General features: G+C 45.6%; 1 protein-coding gene across 2 annotated transcripts in view; it reads right to left on the minus strand.

The window, feature by feature from the left end:
• ncana (neurocan a) overlaps positions 1 to 27,192 on the minus strand; it is a 71,824-nt gene that overhangs the window by 26,906 nt on the left and 17,726 nt on the right. For both annotated transcript variants that reach the window (XM_029623266.2, XM_029623265.2), the window contains exons 2-13: positions 23,797 to 23,876; positions 19,989 to 20,207; positions 19,603 to 19,785; positions 18,340 to 18,514; positions 17,961 to 18,088; positions 17,428 to 17,742; positions 16,666 to 16,815; positions 16,468 to 16,551; positions 16,146 to 16,345; positions 15,836 to 16,001; positions 14,507 to 15,313; positions 5,628 to 5,744 (exon numbers count right to left, since the gene is read on the minus strand). In XM_029623266.2, coding sequence (XP_029479126.2) covers positions 5,628 to 5,744; positions 14,507 to 15,313; positions 15,836 to 16,001; positions 16,146 to 16,345; positions 16,468 to 16,551; positions 16,666 to 16,815; positions 17,428 to 17,742; positions 17,961 to 18,088; positions 18,340 to 18,514; positions 19,603 to 19,785; positions 19,989 to 20,207; positions 23,797 to 23,869 — 2,617 coding nt within the window. In that variant the 5' untranslated portion in view covers positions 23,870 to 23,876. The remainder of the gene's footprint in view (positions 1 to 5,627; positions 5,745 to 14,506; positions 15,314 to 15,835; positions 16,002 to 16,145; positions 16,346 to 16,467; positions 16,552 to 16,665; positions 16,816 to 17,427; positions 17,743 to 17,960; positions 18,089 to 18,339; positions 18,515 to 19,602; positions 19,786 to 19,988; positions 20,208 to 23,796; positions 23,877 to 27,192) is intronic.

Below are 27,192 nucleotides of genomic sequence, written 5' to 3' on the forward strand. Positions count from 1 at the left end.
TCCGTAGGCAAGCACCATGGTCTTGTAGCGGATGCGAGCTTCAACTGGAAGCCAGTGGAGAGAGCGGAGGAGCGGGGTGACGTGAGAGAACAACATGTTGTTGTCATGTTGTTCTGCTACCATGTTGTTGTCATGTTGTGCTGCTACCATGTTGTTGTCATGTTGTGCTGCTACCATGTTGTTGTCATGTTGTGCTGCTACCATGTTGTTGTCATGTTGTGCTGCTACCATGTTGTTGTCATGTTGTGTTGCTACCATGTTGTTGTCGTTCTGCTACCATGTTGTTGTCATGTTGTGTTGCTACCATGTTGTTGTCATGTTGTGTTTCTACCATGTTGTGCTGCTACCATGTTGTGGTCATGTTGTGTTGCTACCATGCTGTGTAGTCATGTTTTGCTGCCTTGTTACGTTGTTGTCTTAGGTCTCTCTTTATGTGGTGTTGTGTCTCTCTTGTTGTGATGTGTGTTTTGTCCTATATTTATATTGTATTTATTTTTTTAATTCCAGGCCCCCATCCCAGCAGGAGGCCTTATGCCCTTTGGTAGGCCATCATTGTAAATAAGAATTTGTTCTTAACTGACTTGCCTCATTAAATAAAGGTTGAATAAAATAAAAAATGTACAATAGTGTTCTTCACTGGTTGCCCTTTTCTTGTGGCAACAGGTCACAAACCTTGCTGCTGTGATGGCATACTGTGGTATTTCACCAAATAGATATGGACGTTTATCAAAATTGGATTTGCTTTGGAATGCTTTGTGTAATCTGAGGGAAATATGTGTCTCTAATATGGTCATACATTTGGCAGGAGGTTATGAAGTGCAACTAGGTTTCCACCTCATTCTGTGGGCAGTGTGCATATAGCTTGTTTTCTCTTGAGAGCCATGTCTGCCTACCGTGGCCTTTCTCAATATCAAGGCCATGCTCACTGAGTCTGTACATTCTCAAAGCTTTCCTTAATTCTTTCTCTCACAGACCTGGGTTCAAATACATGTGTATTTCAGTAGCTGATATTTAATACACAGCTCAAAACAAGTAATTTTATTTGAGTATTTGAATTGTATTTGTAAAAAACAAATAATCTGCCAAATTGTATTTGAAATACTCAAATACACAGACTCAAATACACTCCCATGGATTTAACGCAGGTGAATAGTATTTGAAATAAGTATTTGAAAATACTGTTTCCAAATACACAAGACCCTGCTAGGTAAAGTCCCCCCTTATCTCAGCTCGCTGGTCACCATTGCATCACCCACCTGTAGCACACGCTCCAGCAGGTATATCTCTCTGGTCACCCCAAAACCAATAATTCCTTTGGCCGCCTCTCCTTCCAGTTCTGTGCTGCCAATGACTGGAACAAACTACAAAAATCTCTGAAACTGGAAACACTTATCTCCCTCACTAGCTTTAAGCACCAGCTGTCAGAGCAGCTCACAGATTACTGCACCTGTACATAGCCCATCTATAATTTAGCCCAAACAACTACCTCTCCCCCTACTGTTTTTATTTATTTATTTTAGCTCCTTTGCACCCCATTATTTCTACTTTGCACATTCTTCCACAGCAAATCTACCATTTCAGTGTTTTACTTCACCACCATGGCCTTTTTTTGCCTTTACCTCCCTTATCTCACCTCATTTGCTCACATCGTATATAGACTTGTTTATACTGTCTTATTGACTATGTTTGTTTTACTCCATGTGTAACTCTGTGTCGTTGTATGTGTCGAACTGCTTTGCTTTATCTTGGCCAGGTCGCAATTGTAAATGAGAACTTGTTCTCAACTTGCCTACCTGGTTAAATAAAGGTGAAATATAAATAAAAAAAAATAATAAAAAAATGTTGAGTGGGACTAGGGGCTCTGCAGTAAACTAAGACAATAATAACTATTCCAAACAACAGTGTACCAGGCATATTGACATTTTGAGAGAGACATAAAACAATCACAGGTGTTGATTGCGAGAGCTAGCTATGCAACAACGGATAAGACAACAACAGCCAATCAGCTAAGACAACAAAAGGTAAAATGGCGATGAATGGGCAGAGAGGGTCGGTTAACTACACACAGGGCATGAGTTGGGGCCGACAGATAAACAAAAAATAAACAAAATGGAGTACTGTGATTAATGAACAGTCCAGCAGGCATCAGCTATGTAGCCAAGTGATCATAGGGTCCAGTGAACAGCAATAGATGGAACAGGGAAGTCGTTACTACGCTAACACGCGGGAGACACAGCGTTTAAAGTTGGCAGGTTGGGGTAAGTAGAAGCGTCATATCAATTCATCCTTCAATTCAAGGTTGAAAGGCACCAAATTGTGCTTTCAAGGTCACTTCAAACTAAACGATATCCTATGTTCTGAGAGTTGATAAGGGCTTGAAAACGAAGCAAAGAAAAGCCCTCAGGGAGAATGTTGCAGAAAGGTTGTCAGACAAATCAAATCCAGACAGCCAAGACTTTCTGATGGGACCTTTGAACCATTAACCCCCAGTTCTGCATGTCTGGACAAACATAGCACATGGGCTTTGAATTCCACTGACAGGTTCTAGACTACATGAAATAGAAATTAAATGTAAAGAACTCAGTCACTACACTCTTAGAAAAAAAGAGTTCCCAAAGGGTTCTTCAGTTGTCCCCATAGGAGAACCCTTTTTGGTTCCAGGTAAAATCATTTTTGATTCCAGGTAGAACCATCTGAGGAAAGGGTTCTACTGTACATGCAACCCAAAACAGTTCTACTTGGAACCAATTGGGTTCTACTTAGAGCCAAAAAGGGTTATTCAAAGTTATTCCTATGGGGACAGCCGAAGAACCCTTTTAGGTTCTAGATAGTACACTCTTTGAAAAAATAATATTATCAACTGAAGGTTGTTTTGCAGTACATACTTCCATGACTGTTCTAGGGGTGCATCTCAATAGTCTAAAATGGTTCTGCCCTTCGTCACTTGTCCTTCATCAGAACTTCAATTCCATAGGCATCACTATCTTTAGAGTCAGTGTCGCTGTCTTTTGTCTCTGGTGATCACTTCACCCCAGCAGGAGCTTGGTCATCTCTTCACCCCAGCATGAGCTGAAACATCTCTTCACCCCAGCATGAGCTTGGTCATCTCTTCACCCCAGCAGGAGCTTGAACATCTCTTCACCCCAGCATGAGCTTGGTCATCTCTTCACCCCAGCATGAGCTTGGTCATCTCTTCACCCCAGCATGAGCTTGGTCATCTCTTCACCCCAGCATGAGCTTGGTCATCTCTTCACCCCAGCATGAGCTTGGTCATCTCTTCACCCCAGCATGAGCTTGAACATCTCTTCACCCCAGCATGAGCTTGGTCATCTCTTCACCCCAGCATGAGCTTGGTCATCTCTTCACCCCAGCATGAGCTTGAACATCTCTTCACCCCAGCATGAGCTGAAACATCTCTTCACCCCAGCATGAGCTTGGTCATCTCTTCACCCCAGCATGAGCTTGAACATCTCTTCACCCCAGCATGAGCTGAGTCATCTCTTCACCCCAGCATGAGCTGAAACATCTCTTCACCCCAGCATGAGCTTGGTCATCTCTTCACCTCAGCATGAGCTTGAACATCTCTTCACCCCAGCATGAGCTGAAACATCTCTTCACCCCAGCATGAGCTTGGTCATCTCTTCACCCCAGCATGAGCCGAAACATCTTGTGTGAATTGAAGACCATGTTCCTGTCCTGCTAAGTATTCAAAATGTAACGAGTACTTTTGGGTGTCAGGGAAAATGTATGGAGTAAAAAAGTACATCATTGTCTTTAGGAATGTAGTGAAGTAAAAGTAAAAGTTGTAAAAATATAAATAGTAAAGCAAAGCATAAAAACTACTTAAGTAGTAATTTAAAGTATTTTTGTTCAGTACTTTACACCACTGCTCTGAGAGAGATAATACCACAAATACTGATGCACACGCACACACACAGCCCTGCCTTGGCATCATGCTCTAGGCCCATTCTCTGTCTCACAGCTCTAGAAGCCAGCAGTACCCAGTTAGGCAAATATACTATATATACAAAAGTATGTGGATACACCTTCAAATTAGTGGATTAGGCTATTTCAGTGTGTAAAATTGAGCACACAGCGATGCAATCTCCATATACAAAAAATGGCAGTATAATGGCCTTACTGAAGAGCTCAGTAACTTTCAACTTGAACCTTTATAGGATGCCACCTTTCCAACAAGTCAGGTTGTCAAATTTCTGCCCTGCTAGAGCTGCCCTGTAAGTGCTGTTATTGTGAAGTGGAAACGTCTAAGAGCAACAAACGCATTCTCTGGCGTTGTGAATCACGCTTCACCATCTGCCAGTCCGACGGACGAATCTGGGTTTAGCGGATGCCAGGAGAGCGCTACCTGCCCCAATGCATAGTGCCATCTGTAAAGTTTGGTGGAGGAGGAATAATAGTCTGGTGCTGTTTTTCATGGTTTGGGCCCCTTAGTTCCAGTTAAGGGAAATCACAATGCTACAGCATTTAGATGATTCTGTGCTTCCAACTTTGTGGCAACAGTTTGGGGAAGGTCCTTTTCTGTTTTAGCATGACAATGTCTCCGTGCACAAAGCGAGGTCCATACAGAAATGGTTTGTCGAGATTGGTGTGGAATAACTTGACTGGCCTGCACACAGCCCTGACCTCAACCCCATCGAAAACCTTTGAGATAAATTGGAACACCGACTGCGATCCAGGCCTAAACCACCCAACCTCACTAATGCTCTTGTGGCTGAATGGAAGCAAGTCCCCGCAGCAATGTTCCAACATCTAGTGGAAAGCCTTCCTAGAAGAGTGGAGGCTGTTACAGCAGCAAAGGGGGGCCCAACTCCATATTAATGCCCATGATTTTGGAATGAGATGTTCAACGAGCAGGTGTCCACATACTTTTGGTCATGTAGTGTACCTCCTCACCACAGCAGACAGGTAAATACAATGAATGTCTGGCGCTGTCTCATCTCACGGGTATTTACATTGACATTTTAGTCATTTAGCAGACGCTCTTATCCAGAGCAATTAGGGTTAAGTGGCTTGCTCAAGGGCACATCGACAGAGCCTTGTCAGCTCGAGGATTCGAACCAGCATCCTTTCAGTTACTGGCCCAATGCTCTAACCACTAGGCAACCTGCCGCCCTGTTGCTGTAAGATGGGAGATGATCCTGCAGGGTTTGTGAGTCTGGGTCAGGGCTGAGGTAGAGATGTTAGTCAACCTTATGGGAGAAAGTCACTGAGATTCATAGCCAACACGTTACTACCTAAAGTAGTTACTACCTAAAGTAGTTCATGTCCTGACAGTGTTCAGACAGTTGCTGTAAACTAAAGTCGGAAGTCACCACACACACACTGGTAAACAGGATTTGGTTTAGTTGGTGTTTCTGATCGAACCTTTCATTGTGTGTGTGTAACAAAGCCATCCAAGTGAGAGCCAGCAGGCACAGAGAGGCGATTGACCTTGACAACCACAACAATACTTCTGACCCCTAACCTCTAACCCCCAAACCCCTGTCTAAAGGGTGATGGAGAACTTGACATTAGACCTACCACTAATATATTTTAAGACTCAGTTACACACAAATACATACACATGCATGTGTCCACATGTGTGTGTGTGTGTATTGTAAACTCACCGATCTCACAGTTCTCCCCCGTGAAGCCTTGTGGGCAGTAGCAGCTGTAGCCCTTGCCCTGAGGCACACACTGCCCTCCATGCAGACATGGGTTGGTCACACAGGGCTCCCCCACACCTGAGAGAGAGGAAGGGGGGGGGGATTAGATGATGGAGAATTAAGAGATGTTTTGTTCATTTTTAGATGCATGCAAGACTTGTGATTCTCGGACAGACCTCAGTCTTCAGAGAGGACACAGTCCTCACTCCTCAGCGAGGACAACACAGTCCTCACTCCTCAGAGAGGACACTGTCCTCACTCCTCAGAGAGGACACTGTCCTCAGTCCTCAGAGAGGACACACAACACAGTCCTCAGAGAGGACAACACAGTCCTCACTCCTCAGAGAGGACACTGTCCTCAGTCCACACTTCACACTTTGGCGTATTGTCACGATTTAAACACAGCTTCTTGACTCTATGGGGGGACAACGCATTTTGGTGAAAACGACTTGACTCGATATGAAAGAGTAGCCGTCCTCCGAGTCCCCTTGGAGATAGTAAAGCACAGGAGAAGTTAGCATCTCCTTGGAGATAGTAAAGCACAGGAGAAGTTAGCATCCCCTTGGTGATAGTAAAGCACAGGAGAAGTTAGCATCCCCTTGGAGATAGTAAAGCACAGGAGAAGTTAGCATCCCCTTGGTGATAGTAAAGCACAGCAGAAGTTAGCATCCCCTTGGAGATAGTAAAGCACAGGAGAAGTTAGCATCCCCTTGGTGATAGTAAAGCACAGGAGAAGTTAGCATCCCCTTGGAGATAGTAAAGCACAGGAGAAGTTAGCATCCCCTTGGAGATAGTAAAGCACAGGAGAAGTTAGCATCCCCTTGGTGATAGTAAAGCACAAGAGAAGTTAGCATCCCCTTGGAGATAGTAAAGCACAGGAGAAGTTAGCATCCCCTTGGTGATAGTAAAGCACAGGAGAAGTTAGCATCCCCTTGGAGATAGTAAAGCACAGGAGAAGTTAGCATCCCCTTGGTGATAGTAAAGCACAGGAGAAGTTAGCATCCCCTTGGAGATAGTAAAGCACAGGAGAAGTTAGCATCCCCTTGGAGATAGTAAAGCACAGGAGAAGTTAACATCTCCTGGATATCTTCCTGAAAGAGAGGGAGGGCAGTGCAGGAGAAGTTAGCATCTCCTGGATATCTTGCTGAAAGAGAGGGAGGGCAGCACAGGAGAAGTTAGCATCCCCTTAGAGATAGTAAAGCACAGGAGAAGTTAGCATCCCCTTGGAGATAGTAAAGCACAGGAGAAGTTAACATCTCCTGGATATCTTCCTGAAAGAGAGGAAGGGCAGTGCAGGAGAAGTTAGCATCTCCTGGATATCTTCCTGAAAGAGAGGAAGGGCAGTGCAGGAGAAGTTAGCATCTCTTGGATATCTTCCTGAAAGAGAGGAAGGGCATTGCAGGAGAAGTTAGCATCTCCTGGATATCTTCCTGAAAGAGAGGAAGGGCAGTGCAGGAGAAGTTAGCATCTCTTGGATATCTTCCTGAAAGAGAGGGAGGGTAGTGCAGGAGAAGTTAGCATCTCCTGGATATCTTCCTGAAAGAGAGGGAGGGCAGTGCAGGAGAAGTTAGCATCTCCTGGATATCTTCCTGAAAGAGAGGGAGGGCAGTGCAGGAGAAGTTAGCATCTCCTGGATATCTTCCTGAAAGAGAGGGAGGGCAGTGCAGGAGAAGTTAGCATCTCCGGGATATCTTCCTGAAAGAGAGGGAGGGCAGTGCAGGAGAAGTTAGCATCTCCTGGATATCTTCCTGAAAGAGAAGGAGGGCAGTGCAGGAGAAGTTAGCATCTCCTGGATATCTTCCTGAAAGAGAGGGAGGGCAGTGCAGGAGAAGTTAGCATCTCCTGGATATCTTCCTGAAAAAGAGGAAGGGCAGTGCAGGAGAAGTTAGCATCTCCCGGATATCTTCCTGAAAGAGAGGGAGGGCAGTGCAGGAGAAGTTAGCATCTCCTGGATATCTTCCTGAAAAAGAGAAAGGGCAGTGCAGGAGAAGTTAGCATCTCCCGGATATCTTCCTGAAAGAGAGGGAGGGCAGTGCAGGAGAAGTTAGCATCTCCCGGATATCTTCCTGAAAGAGAGGAAGGGCAGTGCAGGAGAAGTTAGCATCTCCCGGATATCTTCCTGAAAGAGAGGGAGGGCAGTGCAGGAGAAGTTAGCATCTCCTGGATATCTTCCTGAAAAAGAGAAAGGGCAGTGCAGGAGAAGTTAGCATCTCCCGGATATCTTCCTGAAAGAGAGGGAGGGCAGTGCAGGAGAAGTTAGCATCTCCCGGATATCTTCCTGAAAGAGAGGAAGGGCAGTGCAGGAGAAGTTAGCATCTCCCGGATATCTTCCTGAAAGAGAGGAAGGGCAGTGCAGGAGAAGTTAGCATCTCCCGGATATCTTCCTGAAAGAGAGGAAGGGCAGTGCAGGAGAAGTTAGCATCTCCTGGATATCTTCCTGAAAGAGAGGAAGGGCAGTGCAGGAGAAGTTAGCATCTCCTGGATATCTTCCTGAAAGAGAGGGAGGGCAGTGCAGGAGAAGTTAGCATCTCCTGGAGATCTTCCTGAAAGAGAGGAAGGGCAGTGCAGGAGAAGTTAGCATCTCCTGGATATCTTCCTGAAAGAGAGGAAGGGCAGTGCAGGAGAAGTTAGCATCTCCTGGATATCTTCCTGAAAGAGAGGAAAGGCAGTGCAGCTGAAATGACCAGCTTTCTTATTCTAATTTCAGCGATAAGCAAGACACCTGGTTTAGCTGTCTAAGCACAACCAGACGAGGTGCAGCAATTCCCTAAGGCAGTATGGTTGCGGTCATACAGTGTGCATTTAGATCTATGTTTTTGCCCTGCTGTTGTCAGATATAAGGTATTGAGATATCCTTAGACTGGAGGGCAGTACTCTTTTTTTTACACTGACCATCCTCAAGAGTACATAAATGCATCTAGCAGCAACTAAACGTTGCCAATAATACATACATACACTTCTGATCCACCCCTTTCTCTCCTTCTCATATAGATTTGTTTATCTTTCTCTAATCTGTACAGTATATAGGCTCATAGCCTTCACAGTACACACACACACACACACACACCTCTACATAAAATTACTGAGCCATGCAGTTCATGCAGCTCTCTCCCTCGCTCTCTTCCAAATCCATTGACCTCAACTCCATTGAACAAGCAGGGAAGTGCAACGTAACCACAGTGCTCTGCCGAGTCTGCTGCTACTGGGTTAAAACACCACTGGCACCAGGAAGGACAGTCAACCAACCACACCGCAGGAGCACATTCACACAGTGCATTGTGGATAGAGTAGTGATGGGAGTTGAACAGGCAGGGAAGTGCAACGTAACCACAGTGCTCTGCCGAGTCTGCTGCTACTGGGTTAAAACACCACTGGCACCAGGAAGGACAGTCAACCAACCACACCGCAGGAGCACATTCACACAGTGCATTGTGGATAGAGTAGTGATGGGAGTTGAACAGGCAGGGAAGTGCAACGTAACCACATTGCTCTGCCGAGTCTGCTGCTACTGGGTTAAAACACCACTGGCACCAGGAAGGACAGTCAACCAACCACACCGCAGGAGCACATTCACACAGTGCATTGTGGATAGAGTAGTGATGGGAGTTGAACAGGCAGGGAAGTGCAACGTAACCACAGTGCTCTGCCGAGTCTGCTGCTACTGGGTTAAAACACCACTGGCACCAGGAAGGACAGTCAACCAACCACACCGCAGGAGCACATTCACACAGTGCATTGTGGATAGAGTAGTGATGGGAGTTGAACAGGCAGGGAAGTGCAATGTAACCACAGTGCTCTGCCGAGTCTGCTGCTACTGGGTTAAAACACCACTGGCACCAGGAAGGACAGTCAACCAACCACACCGCAGGAGCACATTCACACAGTGCATTGTGGATAGAGTAGTGATGGGAGTTGAGGGTGGTAGTGAACAGTCATGATCTGTATACACAACCATTCTGGAGTAATGGTGGTAGTGTGGGCATCATCATAACTTTAACTAATGCTTCTACATAAAGATATATTTTCCTGTTTCTTCTGAAAGACACTATGTCTAGACCCAAACTTCAACCACCTTTCTCCTTGTCTCTGTTGTCATGGTTACCATATGGAAAGTGATCCGTGGCAAAGAAAGAACTTCAGATGTGGTATGAAGAATAGAGAAAGGAACAGACCACCTACTGATCTCTCAGGCCCCCCTTATAATTCAGCCAATCATTGTTCACAGGATAATTAATCATTTCCATATCAACGGTCGCCATGACGCCTGGTTGTCCCATAAGTGGCTCGTTAAGGAACCTTGAGGTCTTTGAAGGTGCCGACTCACCCGCTAAGAATGTTCTGTTCCCGCCCTCTGACACCTAGGAGTGTGTGGATCTATGTGTGTATGTATGTGTGTGTGTGTGTTCTTCCTTACATTGTGTGTGTGTGTATAATCAAAGTGATTTGAATTTGCATTATATTTATGCTAATTTCCATCTTGTCTCATTATGTCTGAGGCTAAATAGCTCATCACTTAAACTGCTGATATGAATTATGATACAACACAATCATGATATATTGGAACGAACAGTAGAGATTGTAGACAGCACAATCTGTGTGTGTGTGTGTGTGTGTGTGTGTGTGTGTGTGTGTGTGTGCGTGCACATGCATGTGTGTGTGTGTATAAGAGACAGAGTGTGTCTACGTGATTGTGTGTACCATGCGTGTGTGTGTTTACCCATCACACAGAGGGTAAAAATGAATACCTAGGCTTGAGCTGGGACAATAAACCGAAAATGATTGACACCGACTACACCGACCACTTATCGTGGGCATTTTTCTGAAATCGTTCATTATGATAAGTAGCCTTCACTAGAGAAATGTGAAGTTTGAATGAAAATAAGTTTGCTAATATAGGTGATTGTTAAATAGGACAATTGATAGCTACAGCATCCTTGTCCATATCGCCCAGCTTTGACCCAGGCTATGATTAGCCTGTAGCCTGATTCCATCTTCTACATAGCACACGTCTCTTAAAGACATCCTCACAATAATCATCATGCTGGCTATTCGTTTAGGCCAACAATACTAGACAGATGAACGCAACATCTAACAGGAGTAAAACCACAGGAACCGAGCAAAGTAAATCCTTGATATGTTCTATGAACATAGTCATCACTTCTGTCCAGCTGTCGTTCTGCCTCTGTTTGGGTTAATAGTAGAAGACACATTTCAGTTGAATCCATTCAGTTGTACCACAAACTAGGTATCCTCTTGTCCCTTTCCCAGTGCTACTGTACGCTTTGGATTATAGATGTATTTTTGACCCACTGTGTTTATCCTTCTCAGGTCAATTTCTTGCTGAGGTCAGGTGCTAAGGCTAGCGATGTGTTGCTGCTACCGTGCCACTAGTATATTGTTCTAACAGTCAAGGTCAGGACTAGTCATCACAAACATCACTGTTTGGAGCCTTTCTAATAGCCAGAGGACCAATAAAATACTTTAGTGTGTGTGTGTGTGTGTGTGTGTGTGTGTGTGTGTGTGTGTGTGTGTGTGTGTGTGTGTGTGTGTGTGTGTGTGTGTGTGTGTGTGTGTGTGTCTGTGTGTAACACAGATTAGCCTACAGTGGCTGGTTGTTCATTAAAGTGAGTGGAGCAGAGAAATCAACAGGGCAGAGAATGAGCTGACAGGCTGTGCCTTCACCTTGCGCCTGACACCAAGACATATGCACCAAAACAGCACACCAATAAACAAACAGACCAAACAACTCAGAGAAGCTGCTTGTTTTGGCCTACAGCTCTTGATGCAACTCTTGCTCATGTGAGAGAAGGGAGAGGGATAGGGAAATGGAGAGCGAAGGAAAGAGAGCTGTAAGAGCGTGAGAGAGAGTGGGTGAGAAAGAGAGGTGAAAGGTTGAGTGAGCGAGAGGGGAATAGGTTGGGAGAGAGAAGGAGAGAAAGAGAGAGCGAGAAAGAAGTGAAAGGTTGAGTGAGTGAGAGAGAGGGGAATAGGTTGAGATAGAGAAGGAGAGAATGTGAGAAAGAGGTAAAGGAGGATGTGATAGAGAGAGAGAAGGGCCCTTGAGGCTTGTATATAAAACATGAGCAGCCTCTCCTGCAGCCCCTTATTGATTACACAGCCTGATGAGGTCCACTCTGATCCAGTCAGCAAAAACAAACATTAGCCACCTCTCTACTCAGACAGAACACACAGAGAGAGAGAGCGAGACCCAGTATCCCATGAGCTCCTCAATAGATTTTTTCTGTTTGTGCAATGGGGCTGCTATAATGTACTGTATGGGATGGAAATAAGGGGTTAATACAGGGTCAATAAAGTGGCCCAATGCTTTCTTTACCTCCAGAGGCTATCAACTCAATGAACAACACCACATAACATTCTCTGAAGTCCCTGTCAATACTATTCACTGTTATAACCCAAAGTCTTTGGTTACACATTTACTCATCACATCTCAGGTTCTGAGGAACACACAGCATATCTACCAGTGATGTTTATAAACCCTAGATTGCTAATTCTATGTAATGGCCATTGAGAGGTTTTGCAGCCACCGGTCGGCCATATTGGCACTCCCCAGAGGAGCAGTCCTCTATAGGAATCAATGGAATTATACAGTATTTAAATGTAATGTTTCAAGGACAAAATGACATGTATTTAAATACTTGTGTTGTTGTAGTGGGGACAGTAACATTAGGAATCTCAGAATTTTGGGGGTTACTACATGATTCCATGTGTTATTTCATAGTGTTGATGTCTTCACTATTATTCTACAATGTAGAAAATAGTAAAAATAAAGAAAATCCCTTGAATAAGTAGGTGTGTCCAAAACTTTTGACTGGTACTGTATAAATCCTTGATATCTAGCACTGTTGACAACATGAACCGATGCAAAGAGAGCAAAAATAAATCACCACAGAAATGTGTAGTGCAGGAATGCCTAAGGGAGAGGTTATATCCAGCTACAAGCCTCATTCATTATCAGGTGAGAAATAGCTCTGGAGAGAGAGACACTAAAGCAGGTGCTAGATTTACAAAACACAAACCTGCCTGTGAACTTAATCAGGGCTGTATCTATGGAGGCATGACTACCTTCCTAGTCCCTAGTTGGACTACATACATCATGGGTCTGGTACGAGGTGTATTGTAGGTCGAAACGCAACACGGTATTATCTCTGAATTGAAAAACAGATTGAATAACATCAGCGAAGAAACAACCGTGAGGATTGTACAGAGATCACATTGACTGAGGTCATGATGGACAGACATGGGAAAATGTTGGTGTTTTGTTCAGCTTTGCGTGTAATTTTCTTGATAAAAAAATAAAATATAATAATAGTAATAATTATATGAATATTAATCATGATAATATGCCATTTAGCAGACGCCTTTATCCAAAGCGACTTACTGTCGTGCGTGCATATGTCACGACGTGGCCCTTTGGGGGTGTATATCGTGGCCTCCCGCCTCTCTCACTCTCCCCACCGCAAGTTTTATGACTTTAGGATATAAATACCTGGTGGAAACTGCCGTATTGAGGGAGAGAGTACCAGAACAAAGAGCTTCTCTTAGTTTAAAACTCCTAATCCCCAAAATGGGAGAACTAAACAATATTTCTACTTTTGAGAATGTGGGAATGTTCCGTGGACACTTAAGGGACAGTCATGTCGAGTGTGTTTCATTTGGGGATCTCATGAGGGACAGGAAACACACATAACTGTATCTTTTAAAGTGTACATTTCCCAGCTGTCAGGTTTACATTTAAATATTGTGAAACGTATGTGATTAAACATGAAACTATTTGTGAAAAGATGTAATGTCATGTTAACCTTCTAAATCAGAGTATGGATTTTCATATAAAGCTGAACTAGTCCGTGGCCCAGACATCACAATAGGTGTCATAGAACCACCCCTTCTTCCACAAGTATAAAACACCATCCTACAAAATATACATTAAGTCAGAGAACGCCGGGACGGAGTTCCCACATTGGAATGGCTACAATTCTATAGACCATTAGACCATACAGCTGTAGTTTTGGCTACATGGCTGGAAATGGTTCAACTCTGAGACTATCGATCACTACAGGAGCAAATTCTAGACGCATAATTACTAGTCTGCAGCTAGAAATTACGTAAATCTAGAACGAGAATACCGACAACCGCCGAAGCATCTATTCTTTGAGAACATTTCCGAATGGTACTCTGAAGTATCCATTATAACCACCGACAACCATGAAAGACATTGTGACTTCTGGGAAAGTTAACCAGAGACTCTGATGAACTCTACAGGATGATTGAGGATTTCAACAGAGAAGAAAACAAAGACATACGAGCAGAAATATATACATTGCAATTATTCTCGAATGAGCGGCCGTTCATGTACAAAGGATTAGCATTTCAATTATTATAATTATCCACTGTGTGTAGTGAATCCATTTTGTCTTTCCCGTTCTTTCTCAGTCCCCACCCCTTCCCTTTGTCTACCAAGCCGTCATATCGGCTTAGCCCACTAGGGACTTTTCTATCATTGTTAGTAACCAATATCTACTGTTTGTTTGTTAAGTATTTCTGTGATTAGTTAGTAAATAAATATTAAGCCAATTTGTATATTGCTGATTCATTATGGAAACTTAGGGTTGGTGCAGCAGGGTTTGCGATGTTCAGTAATGAGAACTGATGAGGTATCACGTAATAATTAAACCTAGGAGCACTGATTTGATATAAATAAGTCTTCACATTTAATGATAGTCCAGACACGACACATTCATTTGTTGTATGGGTGGCCCCAACAAGAATCAAACCCACAACACTTGGTGTTGAAAGCGCCATGGTCTACAGACAGAACTTACCAGCTGAGCCCTGAGTTCTGTTGCTCCGATTGAATCCTGCACTTCTGCCACCCTCCTCGCTCAGGTTGCTAGGCAAACCAGAGCCCAGTGCGTGAGACCAGGCTGTATCTTCTTCCACTGGGGGTCCGGAGGGCAGCGCCAAGGGCCCACTTTCTGGACCCTCACCTCCCTGCTCTGCAGATCTCTCCACTGAGACCCAGGAGAGGGACCACGAGGCCTCCTTGGAGCTTCCCTGGATGACTGAGGCTGAGGGTGGAGGGGCTAGAGCTCCAGTACCTGGTCTGGATGGAGGGGAAGAGTCTCTGCTGTCTGACCCAGCAGGGGAGCTGCTGACTGGTGGTAGAGTTGTGCTGCGACTGGCTCCTGACTGCTCCTTCCTTGTGGTTCTCTCGTTGGATGGAGAGACTCTGATTATGGGTTTGCTGGTTCCAACGGGGAGACGGGTGAACTGGATCTTCCCTCCCGCCTCTTCGGAGGCCCCCTCAGCACTCCCCTCCTCTTTCACCATCACTCTCTCTCTCCCAACACTAGCCAGGCCATCTGCTCTAGTGGGAATATAATCCGGCTGGGGCGAGATCTCAACTTTTGACGGAGCCACATGTACCAACGTCCCCCCTTTGGGCTGAGTGGTGTCTGGGACAGCCTCCCGTCCTCCAGGGGTGGAGGAGGAGGCAGAGGACTTGCTCTCTGAGGCTGGGGTAGAGGTGAGCCGGGCTGGGGAGGACGAGGGCTCACCAGTGGGTGGTATATCATCTAGTTCCCCCAGCCCTAAGCTATCCCACCACCCATGACCCCATGAGAGTAAACCTGCAGGGGGAAGAAAGAGAAGAAGTTAGAGGAGGCAGTGGGAGAGATAGGATAGAGAAGGAAGGAGAAGAGGGAAAGGGCAGGAGCTGTAAGAAGAACGAGAGAGCGAGAGATCCTGCCAGAGCATAGCGGAGAGCATATCGTGTATACACTGTGCTCCCTGAGATACAAAACCAATACCTCTAAGCCTTTGTCTTCTATTGTGCCTCTATTTCTTTTATGTTTTATAGTTTTACCATCCCAGAAAACCCTTCATTGGAAGAAAAGGCTTAAAGAATGCAGACAACAATGCCCAAGGTTCCTTTCTCTGTTAAACATGTATGCCTTTGAGTTGAATGGGGCCAGAGAACATATCTGTATTAATGAAGCTTAGACGACTGAAAAGGGCAGTAAAACAGTTTCTGACCCAGACTAACATGCAAGCACACACTCACAAACACAGTGTCTCTTTCTCTCTTTTCTTTCTCTCTAGCTGTTTGTCTCAGTATCACAACCAAAATAAAGCAAAAAGTCCACACTAACCTGGAGCAGGAGAGCCAGGAGAACCGGTGGGCACAGTCCCGCTCTCAGTCCCCTCCGTAGTTCCCCTTCTCTCCACCTCTGGACTGCCTCTTCCTGGGGTACCTTCTGTCACCCCTGCCAGGTAGTTCCACGGCTTCCACATGGACTTCACTATCTTGGCCATCACCTTTAGACAGAGACCACCATACAGCCAATACAATGAATTTACTGTAATACAATTAACAATACTAGAGCCACAAAGTGCCTGTATGCCAAAGTACCCTGATGATACAGTACTTGTAATAAATCGATGTTGTAAAAATGTAGCAACCTTTCTGTCAGTAGGGGCTGATAACGCCTCTTTCTGTGTGGTAGAACTTGGACCGTGGCTGGGGGTGACTGGAGGTCTGAGGAAAACTCCAGAGTTAGGGTCCATGTCTTCCAGGTCTCCCCAGGCTAGAGAGCTCTCTCCTGGGCTCAGCTGCAGGGTGACATACCCCTCAGAGGACTCTGAGGACCAGGGGTCTGAAGCTGAGAAGATCAACACATTGAATTACAGTAACAATAATCATCCAAAAGCAGGTGCTTTGGTCAAAAGGAATGCTCTATATGTGCAATAGAATATCCTTTTAGATGTGGTTCAAGTTTCTTACAAGAGCCGGCCTCTTCCTCCAGATCAACCAATCCTGACCAGGTCGAAGGTGTGAGGTCACCAGAAGGTGAAAGGTTACGGCTCCCTGAGAAGATGGGAGAGAAGGGAGGATTATTCACAGAATAAGAAAAACCTTCTTGCCATTCAACCATGTTGAAAACCCATTACTCTACATCTATCCATTCATCTCCACACCCACCTGTGGTCGGGGGGTTGCTGCTGGTCTCAGTAGCCAGGGAAAGGCTGTCTGTTCCTGGAGTGCCTGTGTCGCTGGGGCCGGTCAGGTAGCTCCAGGGCTTCCACAGAGACGCGTAGATCTTAGAGATGGGGCCTGGCTTCTTTACGTTCCCTGATGAAACCATGAGGAATTGAAGAGCATACATGTGCAGGAGACAACACAACCCAATGAATGAACAATGACTGACGGTTCATGGTCAGTATGTGCAATACATTCCTGTCTAATGAATCATCTCTCTCCTCTCTCTTACGCTCTCTTCCACTAACTACAAGTCTATCCAGCACTTCCAGTGTAACAAGAGGATTCTAATATCCCATAACTCTTTGCATAATTTAGGAATAATTCTTAACAAAAGGGACCAGCTATGCTATAGTAGTTTGCAACAGTGGTGGTCTCATGAATCAAATTATTTTCAAAAGCTTCCTCATGTCATAACCAGTGTTGCTATGGTTACGTCCTTGGCAACACATGTCACGGTGGGCAACAGCATCGTCATGCTTACTTCAGTAGAGATGGTTAAGTCATACTGTAGCTACACCTCTATGAATAATTGAATCAGTGAATGGAGAAAAGGCCTTGGACATTTTAACATTGTGATGTTACATTATGAACTGTGTGTTTATCAGTGACTCGTGTAAGAGAAGTTCCCAGTTTAGCCTAACACTGACAATGTAACCTATGAACTCTGAACTCTTGGACTCCAGATCTGGACTTCATTCTCACCTCTGTAGCAATAGGCATCGTAGAGCGGTGTGGTGTCCGTAGCATTGGCTGATCCGCTGCTGGTTGTGGTTCCATTGGTGTTGGGAACGACGGTCCAGACCCCTGGCTGGGCCCCTCCACAGCCCTGCCTGGGCTGGGTGATAGGGTAGCGGACACTGCCGTCAGAGAGCCAGCCTGGAGCACAGCTGTCCAGCCCAGCCTTCCAGGCCAGGTAGAGCTGCCCCACCGTGGCCAACTGTCCTCCCAGGGAGATGCAGCGTTCTGAGGCAGAGGATAGAGTCAGACGCCCTGGGACCCATGAGTGGAATACCTCACCTGGATAGAGAGAGGAGGTTCTGACTCAGATATCTTTATTGTCCTTTCACAAGCCTACAAATTCACAAGGCAATTTTATTAAAGTGAGTCAGGAGTGGAAGTGAGATGTTTCTGTGTGTGTCTGCCTGTGTGTGTGTGTGCGTGTGGACATGTGTGTGTCTGCCTGTGTGTGTGTGTGTGCGTGCGTACAGCCATGCGTGTGTGTGTGTGTGTCTCACCGTCCAGTTCCCCGGCGAAACAGTAGACATCAAACAGCTCATTAGGGTCTCTCTTCCCATAATTCCTCACACCAGCCGAGTACTCCTGTTGTCCATAGCAACCAAGCTCTGGTGACTGGATAGGATAGCTGTGGAGATAATATTAATAGGATCAGAGTCAGAAAACTAGGCTCTGTGTTCGCACCAGATGTTCAAAATATCAAACTACGGCTGTCCTCCAAACAGTATGCGGTCTTCGTTGTATTGTGAGCGAGTGTTTGGATGTGACAGGAGTGACTGGGTCAGCTCTGTGTGTGTGTGTGTGTGTGTGTGTGTGTGTGTGTGTGTGTGTGTGTGTGTGTGTGTGTGTGTGTGTGTGTGTGTGTGTGTGTGTGCCCACCGGACAGTCTGGTCGGAGAGCCATCCGGCAGCACAGTTTGCATAGCCATTGTAGAAAACTGCCCACAGCTGGGTCGGCGTGGCGATGAGGGCAGAGTTCTCCTGACAGACCCACTGGGCGTCATCGAACGAGAGGGCGTAACGGTCACTAGGAGACCGGTAATGGAACACAACACCTGAGAGGAGAGACACAGAGGTGAGGTGACTGACAGACACATTCTCTTTCTTCTCTCTCTCTCTCTCTCTCTCTCTCCCCCTCGCTTGTATTTTTCTCTTTCTTGATCAACACCTCAAGGACACACACATACAGCACACGTATTCACAACAACAAAAAACAAACACTCAATTTGAGCAGCGTACGACACAGCCACACACAGGTCTGGGTTGTGATGCCAAGTGTGTATTTGTCTCAGACAAACAGATGGGAGCTTGTACAACCAATTAGATCATTAGGATGTTCGTTCACTGGCGAAGGTCACCCAATGAAATGTTACTCTCCACGTGGCATTGTAAGACACTAAATGATTATGCTAATATCAACATCGGAATGTGGAAAGACGTTTTTTCTCCCTTTTGTTCCCTCCCCTGCATCTGCTGCAGTATATCGGATGTCCGTGATATTGCCCAACTTTGACAGATTATACAGGTGGTCGGCAACCAAATAGGTTCACCGTTCCCATTCAAAACAGAAACCCGCTTTTAGCTGCACTTCATGGAAGAGCAGTCACAGGGTACTTGTCGTTGGTATTCAATCCATGTGCTTAATATTAATGACAGTGTTGCGGACTATTAGTCTGTTAATATGAACCCGTAATGACAACACAAACAGAAGCACAGAAAAGTAAGCCCGGAGAAAGTAATTGTGATATTGATATGATGAATCAATGTAATTAGTGTTGAATGAGATAAAGGAGGCTTTGTCCCAACACTCAATGGGAAGGACCAATGGTCATTAAGTAAAAGGTCACATTTTCACACTGAGGTTTCTAAGATGCTATTAATGATCATTTGAAGGGACAAAGAGCTTGGTTATCCACCGTATGGATTTGTCGAGCTTTCAGAAATACAATAACTAGGCTTTTTCACTATTGATGAACTCTACTCCACAACTGTAAAAATGAGAAGTGATTCACAAAACACACTAATTCAAGAATTCAAAGAAGGTACTCCTTGTAATTGTTGCAAACAAAGATATACTGTATTAAATCGGAGAGAAAACTTCAATTACAACGACATGCAGTCAGTTACAGTATAAACTCCTCACCCATGACCACAAGGGGCAATACGTCTCGCTCGTAGTTGTCGCCCACCACAACCTGGCAGTGGTAGGTGCCTGTGTCGTTGCTACGGAGGCCTGAGATCTCCATGGTAGCATTTCGGTTGTTGGCAGCGTATCCAAGCAACCTGACCCGCCCAGCGAAAGCCTTATTCACCTTCACCACGTCACCTTTGGCAAAGAGTTACAAAATATGTTTGTTTTTCTATGAAAGTGTATACTCTACATCATTTGGTCATAATGAATGACCTGTTGTAATACAAAAATTGATTGAAATGAATATCCTACTAGTTGAAACAGTCTACAACCATGTTGGCTGAAACACTGTCATTGAATCATTAGCTTTAATTTCAGACTATTGTTACTTTCTTTACCTTTGGCTGAGAGAACCATCTGCTCCAGGGGCTCCCCCATTCCTCCACGCAGTACCCAGGTTCGGGTCCACTGGATATGGGGAGGCTGGCTAGAGGGGCTGGGCTCACTGGGCTCGTGGGTGAAGACGCAGGGGAGGTGAGCGAACCCGGCCAGTGGCTCTTGTACGGTAGGGTGGATGACTCTACGCATGTTCACTATGGAGGCTGCCTCGCTCACCCCTGAGGAGAGGAAGAAGAAGAGGTAGGGTGGATGACTCTATGCATGTTCACTATGGAGGCTGCCTCGCTCACGCCTATGGAGAGGAAGAAGAGGCAGGGTGGATGACTCTATGCATGTTCACTATGGAGGCTGCCTCGCTCACCCCTAAGGAGAGGAAGAAGAAGAGGCAGGGTGGATGACTCTATGCATGTTCACTATGGAGGCTGCCTCGCTCACCCCTAAGGAGAGGAAGAAGAAGAGGCAGGGTCGTGAGGGAAAAAGGGAAGAAGAGATCAAATGTACTCCTATGCGTTCACTCAATATGGGGGCCGATCTACCCACCATTGGCTTGAATGGTAAGTCTATTTCTATGTAAGATCCTCAAGTAAGCTGAAACAGACAGGAGTAATGGTTAGTTCCGTCAGTTTGGTCTATTAGAGCCAAGCCAATTACCTATTGAGAGAGCAGAAGAGGAATGAGAGGAGCTGAGATTCCAGGGTGCCATACTTAACCAGACCTCTGGGATTCATTACCAGAGTAACACTCAGAGAATGTTCCGGAACCCAACTCGGTGAAACTCCATTCCAGTAGAGGTGACACAACAGCACTGTGTAGAGTCACACACACACACACACACACACGCACATACACACACACACACACACACACACACACACACACACGCGCGTACATGCACACGCACACACTTGACACTTGGCTGGGTAGACAGATAATTAATTCCAATTTCAGTATGCTTATTTCATCACATTCATATCTGCATTCATGCACCTGCTTTCCCTCTCTCGCTCTCTTTCTCCTCTCTCTTTTTGTCCCCCATCCCCCTCTTTCATTCTCTCCCCTCTCTACCACTAACCTCTCTGTCCCCTCTTTCCTCTCTTCTCCTTTCCCTCACTCCCTCTCCCCTCCCCTCTCTTTGATTTGATTGGACGTAAAAGTGTCGGGACGGTGTTTGCCGCACAAAGAACAGGGTTCATCACTCTGCAGGTGGGCATCAGCAGTTCGCTCACTCCAGATGCCGTGAGATACAGCCTCAGGGTAACCATGGAAATGGGAATACCGGTAAAGGCCAACTACAAGGCTCTCCCATCTGCATTTAGATTGGAATGTCTTCACAAGTGGAACCCCCCCTAGAGAGAATCCCCATGTCAGTATTCTAACAATCAGCTTTATCCCCAAGCCAGAAGTAATCACAAACACTGTTTGCTACGTGGAGAGAGAGAGAGACAGACTGAGAGATGAACACAGACAACTGTGAATGGAAAAACAGATGGAATTGACAGCAGAAAAAGGAAACAGGGAGACTCCTAACAATGGAAACAGGGAGACTCCTAACAATGGAAACAGGGTGGAGATGACACGGAGGACTTTTTAACAATGGAAACAGGGTGGAGATGACACGGAGGACTTTTACTGTCAGCAACAGAAGCCGCTCTCCTATTGTATGCTCGTCAGAGTGGCAAACCGTGTGTAGATCTGGCCAGTATTAGGCCTTACGAAGTGTCAATCAAGGATGTATTGTTCCTCTCATTTGTCTCATTCTTGTCCCTGCCTATTACTAATGGTTGACAAGTTTCATGCAGTGTAGCGCTGACATACAGGAGCCCTGACAGTGATATGAGAGAGAAGCACGTTATTCAGTCGTGTCTGTTCTGCTACTGCATAGCTGTCTTCACTTGTGCCGGGCTCGTCAAATAGGATGGTTCCTCAGCTTCATGTCAATAAGTGATAGATATACAATCACACACACACATCAAAGCCCAGCAGAGTCAAAGACCGCGAGGCATTCTCTCCCAGAAAATGCATGCCTTTCCATCCCCCAGCCATCTATCTATTAGCTGGGATATCCATGGCAACAGCAGCTGGAGGATAGTGTCCAGATAGGTTGTGTGGTGTGTGGGGGAAGGTTAGGTAGGAGAGTGATATACCGTAACCTGTGAGTGGCCTCTGAGACCCTTCGTCCATCTGAGCAACAGAGAGCAATAACCACACGTACATGCACGCGTGTACCAGAGACGCACACACACACACACACACACACACACTCAATTACATTACAGTATCTGCTTTTGAGCCAAATCCCATTAAGTTCTTTCAAATAATGTAGACCATGACGGAGACGAAACGAGGAAAGGAAGGTAACTACAGACGTAGGATCTTAATTTGATCACTCTTTTTTTTGCTTACACTTTTCCTGGCAGGAAATGCAAACCTGTAGTGTATTAGAGGTTCTGAAAGGCTTCGAAAGTTTGTAATTTCCACTTTAATGTAAGATTTGATGAATCAAAAAATGTATCAACCCCTACAAAAAAAGAATCCACATAATAATGACCATTTCCTGTTGCTGAATGATTATTCTTCTGCTGTAGCAAACTGGGTCAAATGAAGATCCTACATCTGTATCTAAGCCTATTGGGACACAGTCAGTTTGTGGTTCCTGTAACATCACAGGTTTTAACCACATGCTTAGATAGACTTCCTGTCTTCGTTGCTCCAGCACAGGACAATTTGACGCAGTGTAATTGAACAGACGGTCAACTAAATGACCATCAATGGGTCTGGAACAGTTCCAGCACACTCCCACAGAGCCTGTCTGCAAACATCCACATCGTGTTTCTCCATTACAACGTTCAGACTAAATGACCATCAATGGGTCTGGAACAGTTCCAGCACACTCCCACAGAGCCTGTCTGCAAACATCCACATCGTGTTTCTCCGTTACAACATTCAGACTACACAATCAAAAAGTAGTAGCAGTCAACATTACTACTGATCCGAAACTTGTTCGCTCGGGCCACATTTTCGGCTTCTATTTTCCGAAAATGTGCCTGGGATTTCCAGCAGCACCTCGTGTTGATGATGTGTTGTCCACCAGCTTCCCAGAAACTGAGGGCTGAAACCAGTGTGCATGTCAGAATGAAGGATGAGCAGAAACTGAGGGCTGAAACCAGTGTGCATGTCAGAATGAAGGATGAGCAGAAACTGAGGGCTGAAACCAGTGTGTCAGAATGAAGGATGAGCAGAAACTGAGGGCTGAAACCAGTGTGCATGTCAGAATGAAGGATGAGCAGAAACTGAGGGCTGAAACCAGTGTGCATGTCAGAATGAAGGATGAGCAGAAACTGAGGGCTGAAACCAGTGTGCATGTCAGAATGAAGGATGAGCAGAAACTGAGGGCTGAAACCAGTGTGCATGTCAGAATGAAGGATGAGCAGAAACTGAGGGCTGAAACCAGTGTGTCAGAATGAAGGATGAGCAGAAACTGAGGGCTGAAACCAGTGTGCATGTCAGAATGAAGGATGAGCAGACACTGAGGGCTGAAACCAGTGTGTGTGTCAGAATGAAGGATGAGCAGAAACTGAGGGCTGAAACCAGTGTGTCAGAATGAAGGATGAGCAGAAACTGAGGGCTGAAACCAGTGTGCCAGAATGAAGGATGAGCAGACACTGAGGGCTGAAACCAGTGTGTCAGAATGAAGGATGAGCAGAAACTGAGGGCTGAAACCAGTGTGCCAGAATGAAGGATGAGCAGAAACTGAGGGCTGAAACCAGTGTGTCAGAATGAATGATGAGCACAGATAAGAGCACTCACCTAGGCCAGCACACAGAAGCAGCAGCAGAGACGGGACAGCCTGTCGACCAGGTACATGCACAGCCACAGCCATCCTGGACCTGCAAAGAGAGAGAGAGGGGGGGTTGAGAGAGTGAGATAGGTAGATGGAGTCGAGAGGCGAGAGAGAGAGAGAGGGGGATAGACGGGGACAGAGACCATTAAGATTCACGTTGCATGGTTAAAGTAGTATTTTTCTGTCAATATCTCACTCTCTCTCTTACACTTCTCCCCAGGTACATTCTGTAGGTCAATGGGCTATGAGCACGTACACTGCGTGTGTTCCGTGTGTCCTGTCCTGTATGTGTACCTCGTGTTGCATCCCCTCACCAAAGAGTGAGCTGCATAGACATTAAAAGCTTATTTTGTCTCCATTCTTCTATTGTATTATGCAAGAGGACGGAATTTTTGCGCTACGCCCTGTTGAGCTGCTAGATCACCTTCAATGTGCGCAGACATGGCGACCTTTGACCTATTCTCCATGAACCACATGAGGAATGAGTCTCTGGCAGAGAGGGAGTCGTGCAGAGAGCCTGGCTGCGAGCCCCACCCCTCTCAATCAACACAGAAAGACAAGACAGAAGTAACATTGACAGTAGAGCATCTAAGAATGGCCGAGGGGGATGGACCATTCAAAGAAATGGAATGTGGGTTTGGTATCTTTGTGGTATAGGAGGAAACTGTGCAAACTGACAATAACGTTTTATTCCATCTTTCTCCCATTCCTGAAAATGCATTGCCTCTTCACCTACTGTACAACCACGCTTGCAATACAATCAGTTCTGAATTTAAATGGCTTAGAGGACATGTCCATAGGATGAAGAAAATCAGTCGAGCATTCAAAGGGTGTATAGACAAGCTACGTAAAAAGATCAAATGATTTGTGCGAAGGACTGGCAAACGGGAAATCCTGTGTTCAGACGGTTTTGCATGTACCAGGGCAACTCCAGCTGTATACTAACCAGCCTCACCCTACTGACTACAGCCATTGGATGTCGTTGATGCCTTCTTCTAAGACTCCTTTCTGCATGTCTTCCCTTATTTCACAACCAGAGTTGTCTTAGGCGGAGAAAAGAACTCAAGGAGGCTCTAGGAGGCTCTCGACTGTCGGCGAATGGGGCTGTCCATTCTGAATGTATGGGCTGACTACAAGACATTCAAAGAGGGCCGACAGAGCACACAGTAGAGATCCAACCAGGCAACCACCACTGTGATAGACAGGTCTGGGAGAAGGGAGATACAGTCTTGCTCTGTGTTGAGCTGCTGTCCATCAGTGCAAAACAGCAAAGGCCCTGAACCCATGCCTTAGCTATCATGACTTCAGCAGGAAAGGAAGCCTATCCCCCCCTCTCCCACCCCCCTGTCTCAAAGCATTCCACCAAGTCTTTCAGTGGGATTCTCCCTTAATGCTTGCTAAGGAGGATTTCCGGCACTTCCAAACCTAAATGGATGAAACTGCTATGCGCCACAAGAGAAATTGAAAACCAGTGAAATACACAGCATTGATCCATCCATCTTTCCACCCCATGTTTGTGTAAGGAAGGGGCCACCTCTAAATTACTCCCTACGATCGCATACATCTAGTGGGCATGAGCTCTCTCCCCGGCCCGCTCTCATTACCACAGATATGAGCAGGCTTGTGTGTGTGTGTGTGTAAGGAAGGGGACACCTCTAAATTACTCCCTACGATCGCATACATCTAGTGGGCATGAGCTCTCTCCCCGGCCCGCTCTCATTACCACAGATATGAGCAGGCTTGTGTGTGTGTGTGTGTGTGTAAGGAAGGGGCCACCTCTAAATTACTCCCTATGATCGCATACATCTAGTGGGCATGAGCTCTCTCCCCGGCCCGCTCTCATTACCACAGATATGAGCAGGCTTGTGTGTGTGTGTGTGTGTGTAAATTACTCCCTATGATCGAAGGGGCCACCATTCTAAATTAGGCTAAGGAAGGGCCACCCTACTCCCGATCGCATACATCTAGTGGGCATGAGCTCTCTCCCCGGCCCGCTCTCATTACCACAGATATGAGCAGGCTTGTGTGTGTGTGTGTGTGTGTGTAAGGAAGGGGACACCTCTAAATTACTCCCTACGATCGCATACATCTAGTGGGCATGAGCTCTCTCCCCGGCCCGCTCTCATTACCACAGATATGAGCAGGCTTGTGTGTATCTCTACAGTATACGCCTTCCAACTCAGCTCAGACTCACATAAATAGAGTCAGCAGTGACTGAGGGTTGTTCAGTCCCTTCAGTTAATCAACCCACTAGCTGCTCCGGTCTGGATTCATGATACACAGGCACCTGAGAGCACTTCATCTGTCTCAGTGACACACACAAACACACACAAATTACCACCAGCCCAGTGGGAATGCTCTTTCCCAGAGGAGGCAAGAAAAGAAACGTGCGCACACACACGCCATGCTGACACACGTCACACATACAACACATAACAAACCCCGCATGTTCCTTGTGGGATCTGCTGTCCCCTCTACCTGGCCGTGGATAGAGTATCGCTCTAGTCTCCTTCCACTGGCAGAGGACCTAATGTCAAAGTGGAAGTATGTGTTTTTATATATTTTTTTTTACAAAATAATAAAAAATTAAAAGCCGAAATGTCTTGAGTCAATAAGTATTCAACCCCTTTGTTATGACAAGCCTAAATAAGTTCAGGAGTAAAAATTTTTTTTACAAAATAATAAAAAATTAACAAGTCACAATAATAAGTTTGACAAGCCTAAATAAGTTCAGGGTAAAAACTCACTCTGTGTGCAATAATAGTGTGTTTAATATGATTTTTGAATGACTACCTCATCTCTGTACCCCACACATACAATTATCAAGTATGGTCCCTCAGTAGAGCAGTGAATTTCAAACACAGATTCAACCACAAAGACCAGGAAGGTTTTCCCAATGCCTCACAAATAAACATACACTGAGTATCCATTTGAGCATGGTGAAATTATTAATTACACTTTGGATGGTGTATCAGCACACCTTGTCACTAAAAAGATACAGGCGTCCTTCCTAACTCAGTTGCTGGAGAGGAAGGAAACTGCTCAGGGATTTCACTATGAGGCCAATGGTGACTTTAAAACAGTTACAGAGTTGAATGGCTGTGATAGGAGAAAACCGAGGACTGATCAACAACATTGTAGTTACTCCACAATACTTACAAATGACAGAGTGAAAAGAAGGAAGCCAGAATATTCCAAAACAATCCTGTTTGCAATAAAGCGCTAAAGTAAAACTGTAAAAAATGTGGCAAAGAATTCACTTTATATCCAGAATGCAAAGCGTTATATTTGGGGAAAATCCAACACAGCACGTCACTGAGTACCACGCTTCATATTTTCAAGCATGGTGGTGGCTGCATCAT

The sequence above is a fragment of the Oncorhynchus nerka genome, linkage group LG20, assembly GCF_034236695.1.
Source record: "Oncorhynchus nerka isolate Pitt River linkage group LG20, Oner_Uvic_2.0, whole genome shotgun sequence".
Lineage (NCBI taxonomy): Eukaryota > Metazoa > Chordata > Actinopteri > Salmoniformes > Salmonidae > Oncorhynchus > Oncorhynchus nerka.